Genomic DNA, 16,091 nt, shown 5'->3' with positions numbered 1-16,091 from the left:
TTTCTTTCTTTCTTTCTTTCTTTCTTTCTTTCTTTCTTTCTTTCTTTTTTCTTTCTTTTGCTTGGCTTTAGCTTAAAGGTCAGCTTTTTGCTGTTAAAATGTTGTTGTCATTGAAATCTGAGCTGGTTTATTCGGACAAAATCCATGGCAAGAAAAAGGATCAATACAGAGCCTTGGGCTGGTGTGGAGACTCAGGATGGCCTCAAAACAGACATTCCCAACACTGAATCCAACTCCCTAGTGCTTAGCTAGAAATTCTGGTGGAAAGCCTTATTCGTAAATTGGTCTCCAGAGGGCCAACACGGTGTATTCAAGAATGCAAAGCACGTTGCTATAAATATTTATACAGCATATGTCCTATACAATATTTCTCATGTGTGTTTACATTTATTTACTTATATTTCCTTTAAGGTTGTCAGCAATTGTGTCCAGTGTGTGGGAGGGTTCTACTTCTCAATTTCTCCTTTTGGAGTACCGAGCTGAAAATAAAATCAGCTCTCAGCAGCAGTTTCAGTGTGGGCAAAGATTCCTCTTAGGCCACAGTAGGTGATTAGATAGCACAGTGGGGTGGGGGCAGGAGTATTGATAAGTCATCTGCTCTAACCTTGGGGCCTGGGGTTCAGGCAGATTTTGCTACCCTCTACCTAAGAACATAACTAGCATTCACAGAGGAATTACTATGTGCCAGGTGCTGGGATAAGTACGATGCATTACCATTATTATTCCCATTTTTACAGAGGGGGAAACTAAACCTTCAAATGAAACAACTTTTCCAAGGTCGTAAAATTAGTACGTGGCAGAGATGGGGTTTGAGTCCAGGTTTCAGGCCCTCTTAAACACTTCATGATAATGCCCATCCATTTAAAAAAAAATCCTCCAACTTATTTCTCATTTCAAAAATGATGCTAATAGCCACTTCTTTCAAATTCTGGGAAGATTCATAATTATTTTTTGAATTTAAAGAAATCCCGTTGTGTTTTTATTGGTGAAGACTGGCCCCATTAATTACTATCTGGTTGAGCAAAAATCCAAGTGTTTAACTCATCCTCTTTGTTGGATTCTGAAAAGTAAAATAAGTGAAAGACACTTTGCTCAAAGGAACACAAAAGAAGAGCAGTGGGTTTTTATCTGAAAGGGAAATTGCATTTCACGAACGTATAGACCACTGCTTTGAAGTTATTTTTATCCAGCTACCTGTTGGAGAACTTTTAAACCTCAGCTTCATTTTTAAAAACACTGATAGCTTGCCTTCAGTGTTGCTGAAGGACAAATTAGAAGGAACAGTTAACAGGAAGGCAGGTGTCTTATCTCACTTCTGAACCATTCTTCCTTCTACCCCTCTGCCACCTTTTCCAGTCATATCCTACCAGGCTGAGCAGACACACTCTTCAAAGATGAATATATAAGCAGGTATTCTGGGGGCTGAAATGGAGAGATAACTATGGGGCATGGTGGTAATTTGCAGTTTCCTCTATTAGGCAAGTTATGAGGGAGTTCAGTTGACTGACTATTGAAAATTGTGAAGGAAGCCTGTGGGAGGCTGCTCTTTCTTTATTTGCAGAAATAAATATTACTGCTTAATTAAGTGTCAGGCAGCACACTCAAACACTTGATACTGGTGGGTTCCTGTGGGGTATCTATTTCTTTTCCTGCTCCAGGTGTACACTGCCCTTGGCAGAGCAGGGCCAGAGGACAAAGTAGGTTACACTTATCCTTGGCTCACTTTGGGCTCTCAGCAACCTTGTTCAGGAGGGGCCATAGCAGAGAAGCTAATGGGTTAGGCTCTGGGATCAAATAGATCAGGTTCAAATCCCAACCTCCCTTCCTAGTAGCTGTGTAATCTTGGGCAAGTTTTATTTGTCTGTAAAAGAGGAATCATCATCTCCTCTTGGGGTTGCAAATTAAACAAAATGGTACCAGTAAAGCACCTGGTTTGCAGTAAATACTCAGAAACAGGAAGGAGGGGTAACATTCAGAGAAGGCAGAGCAACTGGGCAGGAACCCAGGCAGTCAAATGGGCAATCTGATGTGGACAGCTGCCTGAAGCAAGTTTAAGGAGAAGTGAGAAGGCTTCAATGCCAGGCCTAGAAACCTCTGCTCTTCCGAGACCAGCTAGCTTATTGGGATAGAGGCAGGACATGGAGAACAGGGTATTGTAGTGCTTGAGACCATGAACTCTGGGGCCAGGCAGCCAAGCTCAATTCCCAGTGAAGCCTTGATTAGCAGAATGACCTTGAACAAATTACATAATCTTTCTATGCCTACAATTTTCTGTCTGAATAGTAGGAGACCAGCAGTTGCACCTTGCTTTTGTGAATGTCAAGTGAGACGATCTACATAATAGGTGTTCATTAAAATTAGCCATTATTACTAAATAGGAATGGTAGTCTTCTGGCTTCATTCTTGCCTTATGGATGATGATTGGCATCTTCCCGGGATGTGGTCTTATAGGTATAGAACATTCTGGCTCTTAAAATGCATTTGCATTCATGGTGTCATTTGTCCCTCCAGTATTACTACCAGGGAAACAGGGCCTATGTGAGGAGGCTGATTTGAACTCCTGCTAAAGTGTGTCTACCAAGACCAAGTCAGCATTAAAGGCTAGGCTTTCCTGATTCCTACTCAGATTGTCTTCAATTGACCTGAAACTAATGAGGAATTCTTACTGTTAATTGGGGACCATAGGGGTGGGCAAGGGGAAAATTATTGAATAGGTTTACTTGAGCATATATAAATTTATATTTTCTCTAAAACTGGGCTTAGTTCCTGGTCATGATTCTTGACACATGTGGAAACATTCAATTTTATCTTTGGTTTGTTGAGGGTGAGGGTCTTAGGTCTTTCTCGGAGTAATACTGAATCTTTTTTCTACAGCCTCGGGTAATCAGAAATTTTCATCAAGATAGTTTTGTGGGAATCAGTTGCTGCCATATAGCAATTTTACTTTTACCAGAGATATATGTGTATTTTCAGATTTTATGAGCTCCATGGGATTCACTGGAGTTACAGAAACTCTAAGCCCATAAATGTCACTAGATATAAATCTTTGGAGGCTGGAAAGCATCTAGGTTGTTATGGAAGGAACACTAGACAAAAGAGATAGTGGGCCTGAGATGTATGCTCGCTCAGCTATCTTTTTGGGCAAGTGACTTAATCTCTCAGGGCCTCAGTTTACTCAGTTTTGAAATGGGGATAATAGCGGTGATCATTGGTGGTGGTTGTGAGGATTAGATTAAGTGAGGTAGTACGTGTAAAGGGCTCAGCATAATGCTGGACAAAAAGCAGTCTCTAAATGGTTAGAATAAGTTTGAAGGCATGTTTATAGTTCAGGCCTCAAAAATTTCTGACAGACTTCATCCCATTGAAAACCAAGAGATTGTCTTTCCTCATTTTTAGTTCACTGGTTATTCTCGTTTTTTTTAAAAAATTTTTAATAAAGATTTTATTTATTCATTTGACAGAGAGAGAGAACACAAGCAGGGGGAGTGGCAGGCAGAGGGAGAGGGAGAAGCAGGCTCCCCTCTGAGCAGGGAGTCCAACGTGGGGCTTGATCCCAGTACCCTGGGATCATGACCTAAGCCAAAGGCAGACGCTTAACCAACTGAGCCACCCAGATGGCCCAATTCTTGTTTTTTTTAGAGGTTAATTCTGAAAGGACACTATATCCTTATTTTAAAATGGATTCAGTTTGGCTGCGAGTACCATCAATCATTCTTGTCTGACAGCTCAGAAGTAAAGAGGGAGAATTCCAGGGAGAGAGGCAGGATTCTCCTTCCCACAGTTAGCTTCTCTCACTGGGGGTCCTAGAGTGCTCGTATGTGGCCTGCTTTGGTCACTTAACCTGGTGGTGTGATGGTGGGGGTGGTGGTATCAAGGATCTGTTGGTGAATCTGATGGAATCTGGTAAGGAGCAAGGAGTCTGTCATCCTAAAAATGCCCAGAGGCACACAGTTTTGCAGTTTGGGGGCTGGGGGCTCCAAAACCAATCCTTATGTCCCTAGATCTCTAGAGACTGGAGGTAAAATTCTTAGGCCCTTTCTGGGAGACCCAGCTTAGATCTTGCTGGGGGACCAAAGAACTAGAATTAACAGAGAGAGATAGAATTAGGGGCTGACAGACTCTGTTAGAAGATAATTTTCCTTGTTACTCTGAGAGTGTTTTTTATGGAAAACAATAAATATCCTATATAGGTATGCTTTCTCTGTGCTCATTCTCTGCTTGGAATCTTTCCCACATTTTTGCTCAAAGCCAACTTGGAATCTTTCTTCAAGATCCTCAACTGTCATCACCTCCAAGAAATCTTCCCTGAATTGTCAGGCTGCACTTAAGGATCTCTTCTCTGTGCCCCATTGTAGTAAAGACATATGTCTGTCATCACATTGTGTTGTTCAGTGATTTGTCTGCTTATCTAATGATCCCTCCCCAAAACTGAACTCTCATGTCAGGTTTAATATCTGACTCCTGCCCATATCCCAGTGCTTGGCATGGGCCTGATACCAGAAGATGCTTGGTAATGGTGGGGCTCCCTCAGGCCCCTCTGCCCCTGTATCTGTCTGCAGCCCAGGCTCCCTCCCCTCACCCAGCTTTCCTGTTAGCATCAGAATCCATCGGAATGAGCTGCTGCTTGACTGATCTGAGCCTGTTTGTAAACTTTGTGCACATTCAGATTTGAGAAACAAATAGGATTAATAAGACTGGCAGCCTGCAGTAACTCCAAGGCTGGTTACCATTTACAATAAGCAGTCATGTCAGTGCCTGGTGTGCTCCAGTGGTTTCCAGAATGCAAGTAATAGAATTTCTGTAGTTAAGCAGCTGTCACTCCTGGGGCCAGGGATGTTCATGTATAAATCTGTAATGTAGAAGGGTATCTGGTGGAAGGGTTGGTAAAGGGAGGATTTTCCCAGACCCTAAGGCCAGTGTTGGCCTTGGGGCCGAAATTGCCCAAGCACAGAAAATGGCAATTCTGTAGTGTTTTTTCTCTTTGTTTTTCTTGGGTCAGAATGCAATTTGTGTGGGAGCTGGGGACAAGCCCATGAATGAATATCGGTCTGTTGTGTACTATCAAGTCAAACAACCACGGTGGATGGAAACAGTCAAGGTAATAATAATAATAATAAATAATAATAATGATAGAGCAAACACATATCTAGGGGCTCTGAGACACCTCCCTAAGATCTGAAGCAATACCCTAGTGTGTGTCCAGTGGTGTGTCAGGCAGTGGAAATTGTGGCCCAGTGGGTGAGTACCCTGGTTCTCTTGATCCCCCTTCACTGACCTAGAATCAGCCACTATAGGATTGTCAGATGGTCTTCTTGCGCACAGTGCCCAGCCCACCAAGCTGTGTCATTCCACTCAGCAGTGAGGAGCGACAGAGCTTGCAAGTGAACGTGAGGCTATAAAAGCCCACTTAATGCCTGAAAGATACCATCTTGGGAGGGTGCCTGAGACAAAAGTGGCATTAATCACAAATATTCGCATTACCAAATTGTCACACAAAGCAGAAGGGAATATCGTGCATTGGAAGAAGAGTTTGGAATTAATTCAGTGAACAGTGGAGCTTGAACACAGCTTCAAATGTCTCTGCCTTGTAATTAGTAGCAGTCTTTATTCACCCTGTGCTCTGAACCCAAACACAAGATGTTCACATAACTTCCTTTTCTGAGACAGCTCTCCAAACCTCAGTGGTTCTTGCCTGGTCACCTATATTCCCATTTTCCTCAGTGGGTCTCCGTGAACTCACTGCACTCACTCCTTGCACTCACTCTTCAAAATGCTGACCTGCCCAACTTGGGGGTCAGAAAGCTATTGGACCAAGTTGGTCTTCTCTTTTCTGTGTTCTCTTGTACTCTAATTATTTCTCTTTGCTAGCCCTTGTCAAGTGGTTGTTAAAATATGCATCTCCCCATGTGAACCGTGAGCTTTTGGGCTGCAGGGCCTCTGCCTGGCATCAGCAAGGCCAGCGTTTCACCTGACTGTGGCTTGGAGTGGCCATTTGATTCACAATGAAAGAAAGAATTGGACTGCAGTCACCCAGGAGGCTCTCAGTTCCTTTGTTCTGTCTGAATTCACAAATGGTGGACCTCTTCAGGCTCAAATTTCATTCTCTGGAGCAGAAAGTGTCCCAAAGTATACAACTGTTTGGCTTTTAATAGTCATCTATATAGTGTAAACTTGTCCCTTTTAAAAATCAAGGTGGTTTCCTCACAGATAGCTAAGCTTCTCTGTTTTGGCTTCAATTGCATGTTACAGAGAGAGCTGTGAGGTGTCAGGAGGTGGGCAGTCCAGAGCCAGGACTGATGGCCCTCAATTTAAGGTGTGACAAACCACCCACTGGACAGTGAAATTGGGGTGACTGAGGACTGAGTGATTTGGCTCAGTGTCTTCAGAGGTAAAAGCATCTGGGTATCTGCCCAGCCAAGGATGGGAATGAGCCCTAAGATTTTCCGAAATATTATTGGAGTCAAGCATTTTTATGAATTTGCATAAACAGGAGTTCTCAAGCATGCCCCCTAATGACCACTGTTAATTTGCTAAGCCCTGCTGCAGTTGCCAGAACTCCTGGAGTGTGTAAAGAAAATGTGCATTGTGCAGTTTGCAGTGCATCAAATCCTGTGCTTAAGTTATGGGACTTTTATATCAATTTGGGGAGATTCATTTTAACCCACTGTAATTTACAGACCTCTTTTCATTGGCTAGGACTGCAATTTGCCAAATGGATTACATTTGGTACTTTATTTTCTCTTCATAGCTAGTTCTTATGTAATTTATTTACAGTTCATCAGGCTTGATGGATGGGTAATAAATCAGCATGCAGCTCTCTCAGTTAAATGGTCAGGCTGCCTTTTGGGGGGTGGGCTGGAGTGGGGAGGGCTGTTTAACTCATTGTTTTCTGAGCTCTGGTTTCTGCCTACCAAGGTGGCTGTCCCTATTGAAGACATGCAGAGGATCCATCTGAGATTCATGTTTCGACATCGGTCATCCCTGGAATGTGAGTACCTGACCCAATGGCATCTCTGAAGCTCCCCTCAGGGGAGAGGAGTGGGATAACTGGGTGGTCCGTGTGTCATTTTTTTTTCCTGACCTCACAATGCTATTTCCAGCTAAAGATAAAGGAGAAAAGAACTTTGCCATGTCCTATGTGAAGTTGATGAAGGAAGATGGGACCACTCTGCAAGATGGATGCCACGACTTGGTCGTCCTAAAGGTACCATATGTTGGAATTAACTCTGCAGTGAGTGGGGCTCAGGAAGCCAAGGGAAGATGGCAGGATTGCTTAGTGGTTAAAAGCAGGGACCACAGAATCACACACACCAGGGTTCACCAGCTGTGTGGCCTTGCATGAAGTCTTAATTTCTCTGCCTCTGTTTCCCCCTCTATGAGCCCTCAGTGAATAATTGTTGAGTGAGTATCACATGAGACCGCTCATATAAACACAACCGTGATGAGTATATAGCACCTTGAATAAGTGGAAAAGGTTATTGTTACATAAAGAATGGGCTATTGACTCTGGAAAGACCCCTGTGGGATGTATAGAAGACCAGCAAGAAACATTTGAGAGCTGGAAACTAAGGGAAACATATCAGAATCTGGGGTCCCAATCCTGCTGCTGACTAAATCTGGAGTCATCTCACACATCTTTCTGAGTGTCCGTTTCCTTTTTCTTAAGTGTGATGGTAATATTTATGACAAACCAGAGAGATGACCTATGTGGAAGGGCTATTATAAAAGGGTATACAGATATCGGCCATCATTATTTTACATCATGAGACTTGTACTGTTTTCAAGAAGTAGGAAGTGTTTATCTTGATCTCACCTGCTTGCTTTCCCACAACCCCTCTTGTGGCAGCGGAATGCGTATTCTAGCACCTGGCTGGAGACAAAACATGTGCTTGTGAAGGAGGACAAGGCTAAGCCACAGGCATAGGGATCCAACACTTGTCCTTGGCTTTCTCAGCCTTGGGGCTGAAAACACCCTTTTGCCTATGGTCTCCATGGCAAACACTGCCTCATCAAGGCTTTATCACCGGCACTCTTTCTCTGAGTCTCTCTGGCTTTTCTGGAAACTCCCACCCCCTTCTTCTGCATAGCTGCTCTCTTCTCATTTATGGCACATCAAGGTAGTTCTTGCCTTGAAAGCCATTCTTCCCCAGTGGACTGTGAACTCATGGTGGGGCGGGAGGGGGTGGGGGGAGAAGGCGGGGGAGGGTGGTGGTGGTGGCATAGGTCCAGTTATAGTCAGTTTGCAATGTACTCATTTTTCTTAAGACTCAGTTTCCTCATTTGTAAACTGACAATGATAGCAGTGTCTACAACAGTGATGATAGCAGTTGTGAGGTTTAAATGAAACGAACCAAGGCATATAAAACACTTAGAGCAGCATCCAGTACTGAGCGAGGGCTCAATAAACATTAACTCCTGTAATGCCTATCTCTAACCATGCATTTCCACATGCCAAGGGACTTAGGTGTCTCTCAACTCTGCTAAGAGCTCTATATGCATTATGCCCATTTAGTCTGCCCCAAATTTCTGGGAGTTAGGTAATATGGTTAATCTTCAGTTTAATCATGAGAAAAATAACACACAGAAAGACCAAGCATAGGCAAGACTTGTGAATGGTAGAACAGGGTCTAGATCCCAGGACTTTCAGATTTTAGTGCCTTTGCTGTTAACTTTTCCTTTAAGCTGATTCCTTTTCTTGCTGGTAGGCATGTGTTAAGACCTCAAGAAATTTAGGGGCACCTGGGTGGCTTAGTCAGTTAAGCATCCAATTCTTGATCTCAGCTCAGGTCTTGATGTCAGGGTCATGAGTTCAAGCCCCACATTTGACTTCATGCTAGGTGTGGAGCCTACTTTAAAAAAAAAAAATCTCAAGAAATTTAGGAGGAATCAAAATGGCCTGTCAGGGAAATCTTCAATTCCCTTCATGCTGTTAATGAAGTCCATAGAGCCTTCAACTGGTTGGTCAATCCCTTTTCCACTAATGTAACTTTGGGTTCTTGCCTGTTTTGTAGAAAAATAGCCCTACCATACCAGCTGTTTATTGCTTCTCTGATGATTTTTTCTGATTCTGACTCTCTGTACCTTACATTTGTAAGCTGGCCGCTGCAAGCTCTATGTGGCATTGGGCATGTACCCCTGGCTGGGGGAAGTAACCACAGTATTGTTTCCAGGGGGAGAGTAAGAAGATGGAGGATGCCAGTGCTTACCTGACCCTTCCTTCTTATCGACACCATGTGGAAAACAAGGGGGCCACCTTGAGTCGAAGCTCCAGCAGTGCTGGGGGTCTCTCTGTCAGCTCCCGAGATGTGTTCTCCATTTCCACTCTGGTGTGTTCCACAAAGCTCACCCAAAACGGTAATGAAACCATCAAGAGTTGTATGTATGTAGTGTGCATGTGGATGTGTGCATGGGTAAGCCCAGCGAGGTCCTGAATGGACATTTTAAGCCAAGAATAGTAATTCTGCTTGCCTGGACTCTATTTCAGTGGGCTTGCTGGGTTTGCTGAAGTGGCGTATGAAGCCTCTGCTGCTACAGGAGAACTTAGAGAAATTGAAGATCGTCGATGGAGAGGAAGTGGTGAAGGTCAGTGGGGCTTCATTTTGTTTGTCTTCATCCACCAGTGACAGAGCTTTAAATCATGGGTAGCTCTGGGGGGGCAAATGAAGTGTTGAAGGAGATGGGACTTATTCTCTAACAGTGGGACACAGTGTCCCAAATTGCCATGAGAAACCTTTACTGGAAATTCAGAGGCTGATTTGGTTCAATGATGCTGAATGTTGAGTGGTAGAAAACTATGGTTGTATTCAGTTCCTGGAAGGAGATCAGCCTGGGTGTAGATCTCGGCTCAACTGCTTGCCAACTTTATGTGATAGTATTGTGAATATAACATATTTTGTAGAGTGGTTGTGAGCATTCAAGGCAATAATATTTAAAAATTACTTAGCATAGTCTCTTACACAAAGTACATAATATTGAACTAAACATGTAAATCATAGAGAGTTCAATAAATAGTAACTATTAATTATTTTTGTTGGTATAAGTTGCTGTAATAGTTTGATGTCTTAGTACTACTTACATGTTACTATTAGAAATAAAAAGTATTCTTAGTTCTTGCTGCTTACAGAGTATTATGCATTATACATGAAAGAGGGAAAGACATCAGGGCTCACATTTTAAGTGAAACAAGCAGAAAACAATACAAATGTCAGATGTATTGTTATGTCCACATGGTGCTAGAGAATATAGTGTCTGAGGTGTAGATTTAATTAAGCAACCCTTCTCTCCAGTTCTATGGGACAAGTGTTTCCCATAGGTCTTGGTGATCTTGTTTCCATCAGGAACTTGGTCCAGCTAGAAACTCTGAGATTAAACATCTTTATTTGGTAGATGTGTGTTTTCAGGAACTATAGGAAATATTGACCCATCCCTTAGGAAGGGAGAGTATCATATTTTAGTTAATTTTCCATACATGGAGGAGCAATGGTAGAATTTTCAGATCATTGCTTTAAGTGTGCACTATAGACCCACCTACCTGGTTTAGCAGTAGTGGGAAAATTCTTTCATAAGGTCTATCACCTTTGGGCAGCTTGGAGAAGCATCTGGGGGGGAATTACATTATCTCCACCTTTGCATTCTTTTTTATTTTTCTAAAGAAGTTTGTTACTGAAGTATATAATACAGTAAAATATGTACAGAGCACTTACCCTAAGAGTATAGTTCCCTGTATTTTTACACACTTATATATCCATTTACCCACCCTCTAGATCAAGATACAGAACACTTTTGGAATTGCAGTATGTTCCCTCATACCCCTTCTCAACCTCCCCTATGCTGACTACCATGATAGATTTTTTTTGCCTGTTCTTGAATTTCATAAAAATAGAGTAATAAATAATGTACATTGTTGTGTCTGACTTATCTTACTCTACACAATTCTCATGGGGGTTATCCTCATTGTTGCATGTAGAAGTAGTTTGCTCTTTTTTTTTTTGAATCACTATGGAGTATTCTGTAGTATTAAAATGCCGCCATATGTTCATTCATGCTGTTGGTTGACAATTCGGTGCTCCAAGTTCTGGCTCTTGTGAAGAAAGCTCCCTGGACATTTTGAATGCAGCGTGTGGTGGATGTGTACTCTCATTCTCTTGGGGATACACTGAGGAGTGGGATTTCTGGGTCACCTGTACTGTTTTTTAATGTGACCTTCATTATTTTGTCCAGTTTCTCCAGGATACGCTGGATGCCCTCTTCAATATCATGATGGAGCATTCTCAAAGTAATGAGTATGATATCCTCGTCTTTGATGCTTTGGTAAGAAAGAGGGGAAAGATGTTTAGTGACATTAGACATCAATGTCTGTCTCACTGTGAGAACACTGAGAACTTGTGGCCTTTGTGGTCCTTTTCATGAAATTTTTTGGAGGCATTGTAACTTTCAGCAACCAGAGGAATGAATGAATGAGCCGCTGGGGTTTTTGTTTCTTTGTTTGTTTCTAGTTCATTTGAAAGCATGGCAGGGTGAGTAAAAGGGGCATTTTAAGTGTTGATGTCATATTGGCACTGGTTGCAAGTACGTGAAGCTGGATACCATGAATAATGGCTTCAGCTTTCCACAAATGCTGGGAGCTAGTCCTTGGCCAGGTCGTGAAGTATCCAAAATATTTCCTATCTTCTTCTTTCTCATAGTCTCCAAGTTACCAGTGTCATTACATCCTCCTGGCCACCAGAATGTTTTATGGTGGCCCTCCATCCCGACCATTCCTCTTCCATCTTCCCAAATGGTTTCTTCCTCCTCTCTGTCCCAACTCATGTTTTTTCAGTGTCATGTCCACACTAGGATATCAATAAAGTTCAATATGTTAACTACTTATGTCAGTGACATTTACATTTTAAAGAGATTACTTGGAGACAGCTGTGACTTAATCCAGTGCTTCCCAGAAGGTCTCTTGGAAAGCTAGCCCTCAAGAAAGATGCTTTGTGACAAAAAAGATCCTTGGATTAAATAACTCTTAGGGATGTGCTGGACACTGTATGACCCTCTCAGAGATTCACAATGCATGTAGATATGTTAAAGACTCTAAGAACCCTGCAGTAAAGAAGTCAGTCCAACAATGATATCCTGAGATTTGTCAAACTTATCTGACCATGAAACACTTTTATCCTACAACAACACCCTGTAGCACACTTCATGGAATGCTTTTTAGAAGAGGACTAATGAAAAGGACTAACAATATATTCATGAGCTAATTCCTGAGCAAAATCATTTTGCTGGAGGTTCAGTTATGCCATGTGAGTATGGCTTCCTGCCTTGGGTCTGACCCCCAAATACTGATTCTTTGAATCTTCCTCAGATCTACATAATAGGACTCATTGCTGACCGAAAATTCCAGCATTTTAATACCGTTCTGGAGGCTTACATTCAACAGCATTTCAGTGCGACCTTGGCTTACAAGTAAGTTACTGTACATATGGGGATTTCTTGTGCACCTCTTACTTGCCCTGCCAGGATGCCCAGGGCACAAGGAACTTGAGTATTTTCCTTTGTACCAGGCTGTGTGAGTTCTCCCTTTCCTGATAAAACCCCATCTATGCTGGGTTATTTGGATTAAATAAAAATATGCAAACCCATAGGTCAGAATGAATATTTTATTGTGGTAGAAGTACGTGAAAGCATTTATTCATTCATTCATTCAGCTATCATTTATTGAGCAGCTACTTGTGGTAGACACTGGGATTCAGAGGCTAGGGAGGAGAAAGCACACAGGCCAGGTAGCCCATTATAACTTGGGTATAGGGGGCTGATGGTTATAGATGGGAGGTGATACTGGAAAGGTTGGGAGAAGCCAGTTTGTAAAGCAGCCTTGAAAGCTGGGCTGGATAGTTTGAAGTCTGCCTGGCTGGTAATGAAGAAACATGGAAAGTTTCTCAGCAAGGGAATTCTATAATATTATTAGAACATTTTCTGTAGGAAGGAAATGCTGAAAAGAGCATTCTCACCACCATTATTCCTACTCATATTCTGATTGTGACTACGTCTCCTAGTCAAAAGATTTTTTTTTCCTCACTGGTTTTTCCTTTGCTGGCTTTCTATGGGCAAGAAATATTTATTCACTCCCTGTATTATATATATATAATATAAATTTATATATAAAAAAATTTATATATATAAATTTATATATATATATAAAGCAAAGTTATTTTTATGGCTGCAAACGAGTAAGCTTAGCTATACCACCTTTAACCTTTGATTGAATGCTTTATGATTTATGGAGCAAACTAATGATCACATTGTGGGCTGGACAGAGATGTATTTTGAAAATATAATCCCTTATTCAGGAAATTGATGACAGTGCTGAAGACTTACTTGGATACCTCCAGCAGAGGGGAGCAATGTGAGCCAATCCTAAGAACTCTGAAAGCTTTGGAATATGTGTTCAAGTTCATTGTTCGGTCGAGGACATTATTTTCACAGTGAGTGCTTGTTATGTAAGAGTGATTGATTAGTTCTGCAGTTCCTCCGGGATACAACAGTATTTGTGTCACTGGAGAGATTCTTTTATAAAATTACAACCAGCCATTGATCAAAAACAACTTAAAAATCCAACATAGAGTTATGAATAGGTTATAATTGTTCCCTCTAAGCTCATTCAGGGAAAAATATAAATCTTAACATGTTATAGAGTTCTGTTTCATCCAATGAACTTAATTTGTGATTTGCGCCTCTTCTGTGTTTCATCTATCATTCTTCATTTGATTTGAGATAGAAAACTTTCCAGGAATCTTTAGTGATAGAGGTGCTGGGAGGGGAGAGAGCAGAACTTGGGGAGTTTGACAGTTTTTTGGCTCTAGGAGGTTGTGCATGACAGATGAGCTGGTATTTGCAGTTGATCTGTCTGTCCTTGAGATCCTAGTAGCCAACAACTGAGCTGACATGTTAGAACATCTAAGAGATTTGATGTTTGATGAGCAGTATCACAGAGGTTAGCTGTTCTTTTGAAGGGCTTCGGAGATAGAGGCATTCAAATGCAACCTGCAGAAGAAGAATTTATGTTCATCCTGGCTATAAGGCAGTTAGGCAGGCAATTAGTTATGAATATATGTATGATCAAGTTGGTTGTGTGTGATGGGAAAACATACATGGAATGTATTGCCTGGATTCTTATCAATGTAAATGAAGAGCATTCAACTCAAACTGATTTAGGCAGAGTAGGACTTTTATTTTATTTCACATTTTTTAAAAATCCAGAAGATAGTTGGCCTCAGGCATGACCGGATCCAGATACTCAATGTCATCAGGATAGTCTCTGTCTCTCTAGATCTTGTCTCTGGGTCCTGTGCTAAGGGTCATGTGCTAAGGTTTTAAACAGTCTGACCAAGGAAATGAATATGCAGATTGTATGGTCATGGTTTCATGTGTACCTCTGGAGCCATGTGCTAGGTCAGCCACATATGGTATAGACTTGTTTCGTTGGAGAAAGTAGAGATCTGTAGTCATCATTTTGACCATGATAATGGATGGCGATGGGCTACAAAAGTTTCATACTCAACAGGGCATCTGAAATATGAATCATTTTGGATTCTCCTAAAACATTCTTTGAGATTACAGGTGAGAATTGGAAGAGATGAATGTCTTGAACCATGTCACAAAACCATGTCATGTGCATTATTCCTTTTTTTTAATTTTAAATTTTATTTTTTAAATTTAATTTTACTAAAAAATAAATTTACTTTGATTTATTTATTTTTATTTAAATTTTAGGCAGTTTTATACAGTATAATATTTGTTTCTGGAGTAGAATTCAGTGATTGATCACTTAGATACAACAGTGAATCATAACAAATGCCCTTCTTAATACTCATCATCCATCTAGCCCTTCCCCTACCCACCTCCCTCCATCAACCCTTATTCTTAAAGTGAAGTATCTGTTTCCTCTCATTTCCCAGTTAGTCAAAGTAGATACTGTGTATTAAAGTCTTAGGGGTATTCTTCCATGTTTGAGAGATACGTGTCAATTATTTGAAAACCAGTGGGTCTTTCTAAAGATTGAGTTTCTTGGAGGAGTTCAAGGATTCAAACATTTTAATTCCAGATTAATAGGCAAGGATATCTTATCTCATCTTGCAAGTGAGAACTTTAGATTTACAAGAACGTATATTCTTCATTTATCATATCTTCTGCCCCAGTTTTTTCTTGTGGTTTATTTATTTTACTCTTTCTCCCTTCCTTCCTTCCTTCCTTCCTTCCTTCCTTCCTTCCTTCCTCCTTCCGTCCCTCCCTCCCTCCCTACCTACCTCCCCCCACTTTCTTTCTTTCTGTCCTATCTCTCTTAGTCTTTGTCTCTTCCCTCTGCTGGAGCAAAGAGTGTTTGTACATTTGTTTTCTTCTCTGCCTCAAGGCATGTCATCCTGCAGAATCTCTAGCTCTTCATTCAGTGTAAATTCAGTGCTGCTGGAACTCTAAGTGACTTTTGGCTTCTTAAGGAGTGGGGTGCTCTGTTATTTCTTGCCGTATCCCCAGCAGAGCATATAGAACATCATGGATATTCATGAAATACCTATTGGACAACGTGCATTTTAGGGGGCTAAGAGATGCCTTTGGTCAGAAGAGATGCCTCTAAGATAGTCCAAGCCCAATCTTGAATTCTTTCTCATGAACAAAGTGTAGGCTGACCTGCAAGAAAGGTCTAAGACCTCATGCTGAGAGAAGGTAGTAGTTTTCCTGTGTCTTGTTCATTTTAGAATCTTTATCAATGATTTGCTCTCTAGTACAGCATCAAGGACATAGGGAAGCAATGGAGGTATTTCCCCATACTAGGAGAGCCTTTTACTTGGGAAACTAGAAAATAGAAGGTTTGACATTTCTAAGCCAGCTGGTGAGAAATCATAATATAATTATTGCTTTGGGGACTTATTGTGTCTGGTATTGTGTTCCTGTTTCCTGTTATTTCTTTGTCTTCTTTCCTCCTGTGCATAATTCAGCTGATCTAGCTCCCATTAGCTGTTCCCTTGCCATTCTTCTTTGCACATACTGCCCATGAGTGCTTGCAAGGGCTAAGGATTACCCTGTATCAATTTGCAGGATGCGGTTGGGTA

The 16,091-nt window shown here is 41.5% G+C and overlaps 1 protein-coding gene across 1 annotated transcript in view; it reads left to right on the top strand.

Moving 5' to 3' along the window:
• The window catches only part of DOCK2 (dedicator of cytokinesis 2), a 412,121-nt gene that overhangs the window by 65,643 nt on the left and 330,387 nt on the right, over positions 1-16,091 (top strand). The window contains exons 15-22 of the mRNA XM_021698161.2: positions 5,000-5,098; positions 6,916-6,988; positions 7,101-7,204; positions 9,171-9,354; positions 9,485-9,582; positions 11,221-11,310; positions 12,350-12,450; positions 13,335-13,469. Coding sequence (XP_021553836.1) covers positions 5,000-5,098; positions 6,916-6,988; positions 7,101-7,204; positions 9,171-9,354; positions 9,485-9,582; positions 11,221-11,310; positions 12,350-12,450; positions 13,335-13,469 — 884 coding nt within the window. The remainder of the gene's footprint in view (positions 1-4,999; positions 5,099-6,915; positions 6,989-7,100; positions 7,205-9,170; positions 9,355-9,484; positions 9,583-11,220; positions 11,311-12,349; positions 12,451-13,334; positions 13,470-16,091) is intronic.

The sequence above is a fragment of the Neomonachus schauinslandi genome, chromosome 7, assembly GCF_002201575.2.
Source record: "Neomonachus schauinslandi chromosome 7, ASM220157v2, whole genome shotgun sequence".
In the NCBI taxonomy this organism is placed as follows: Eukaryota; Metazoa; Chordata; class Mammalia; order Carnivora; family Phocidae; genus Neomonachus; species Neomonachus schauinslandi.
This window is presented reverse-complemented; position numbering and strand designations above follow the sequence as displayed.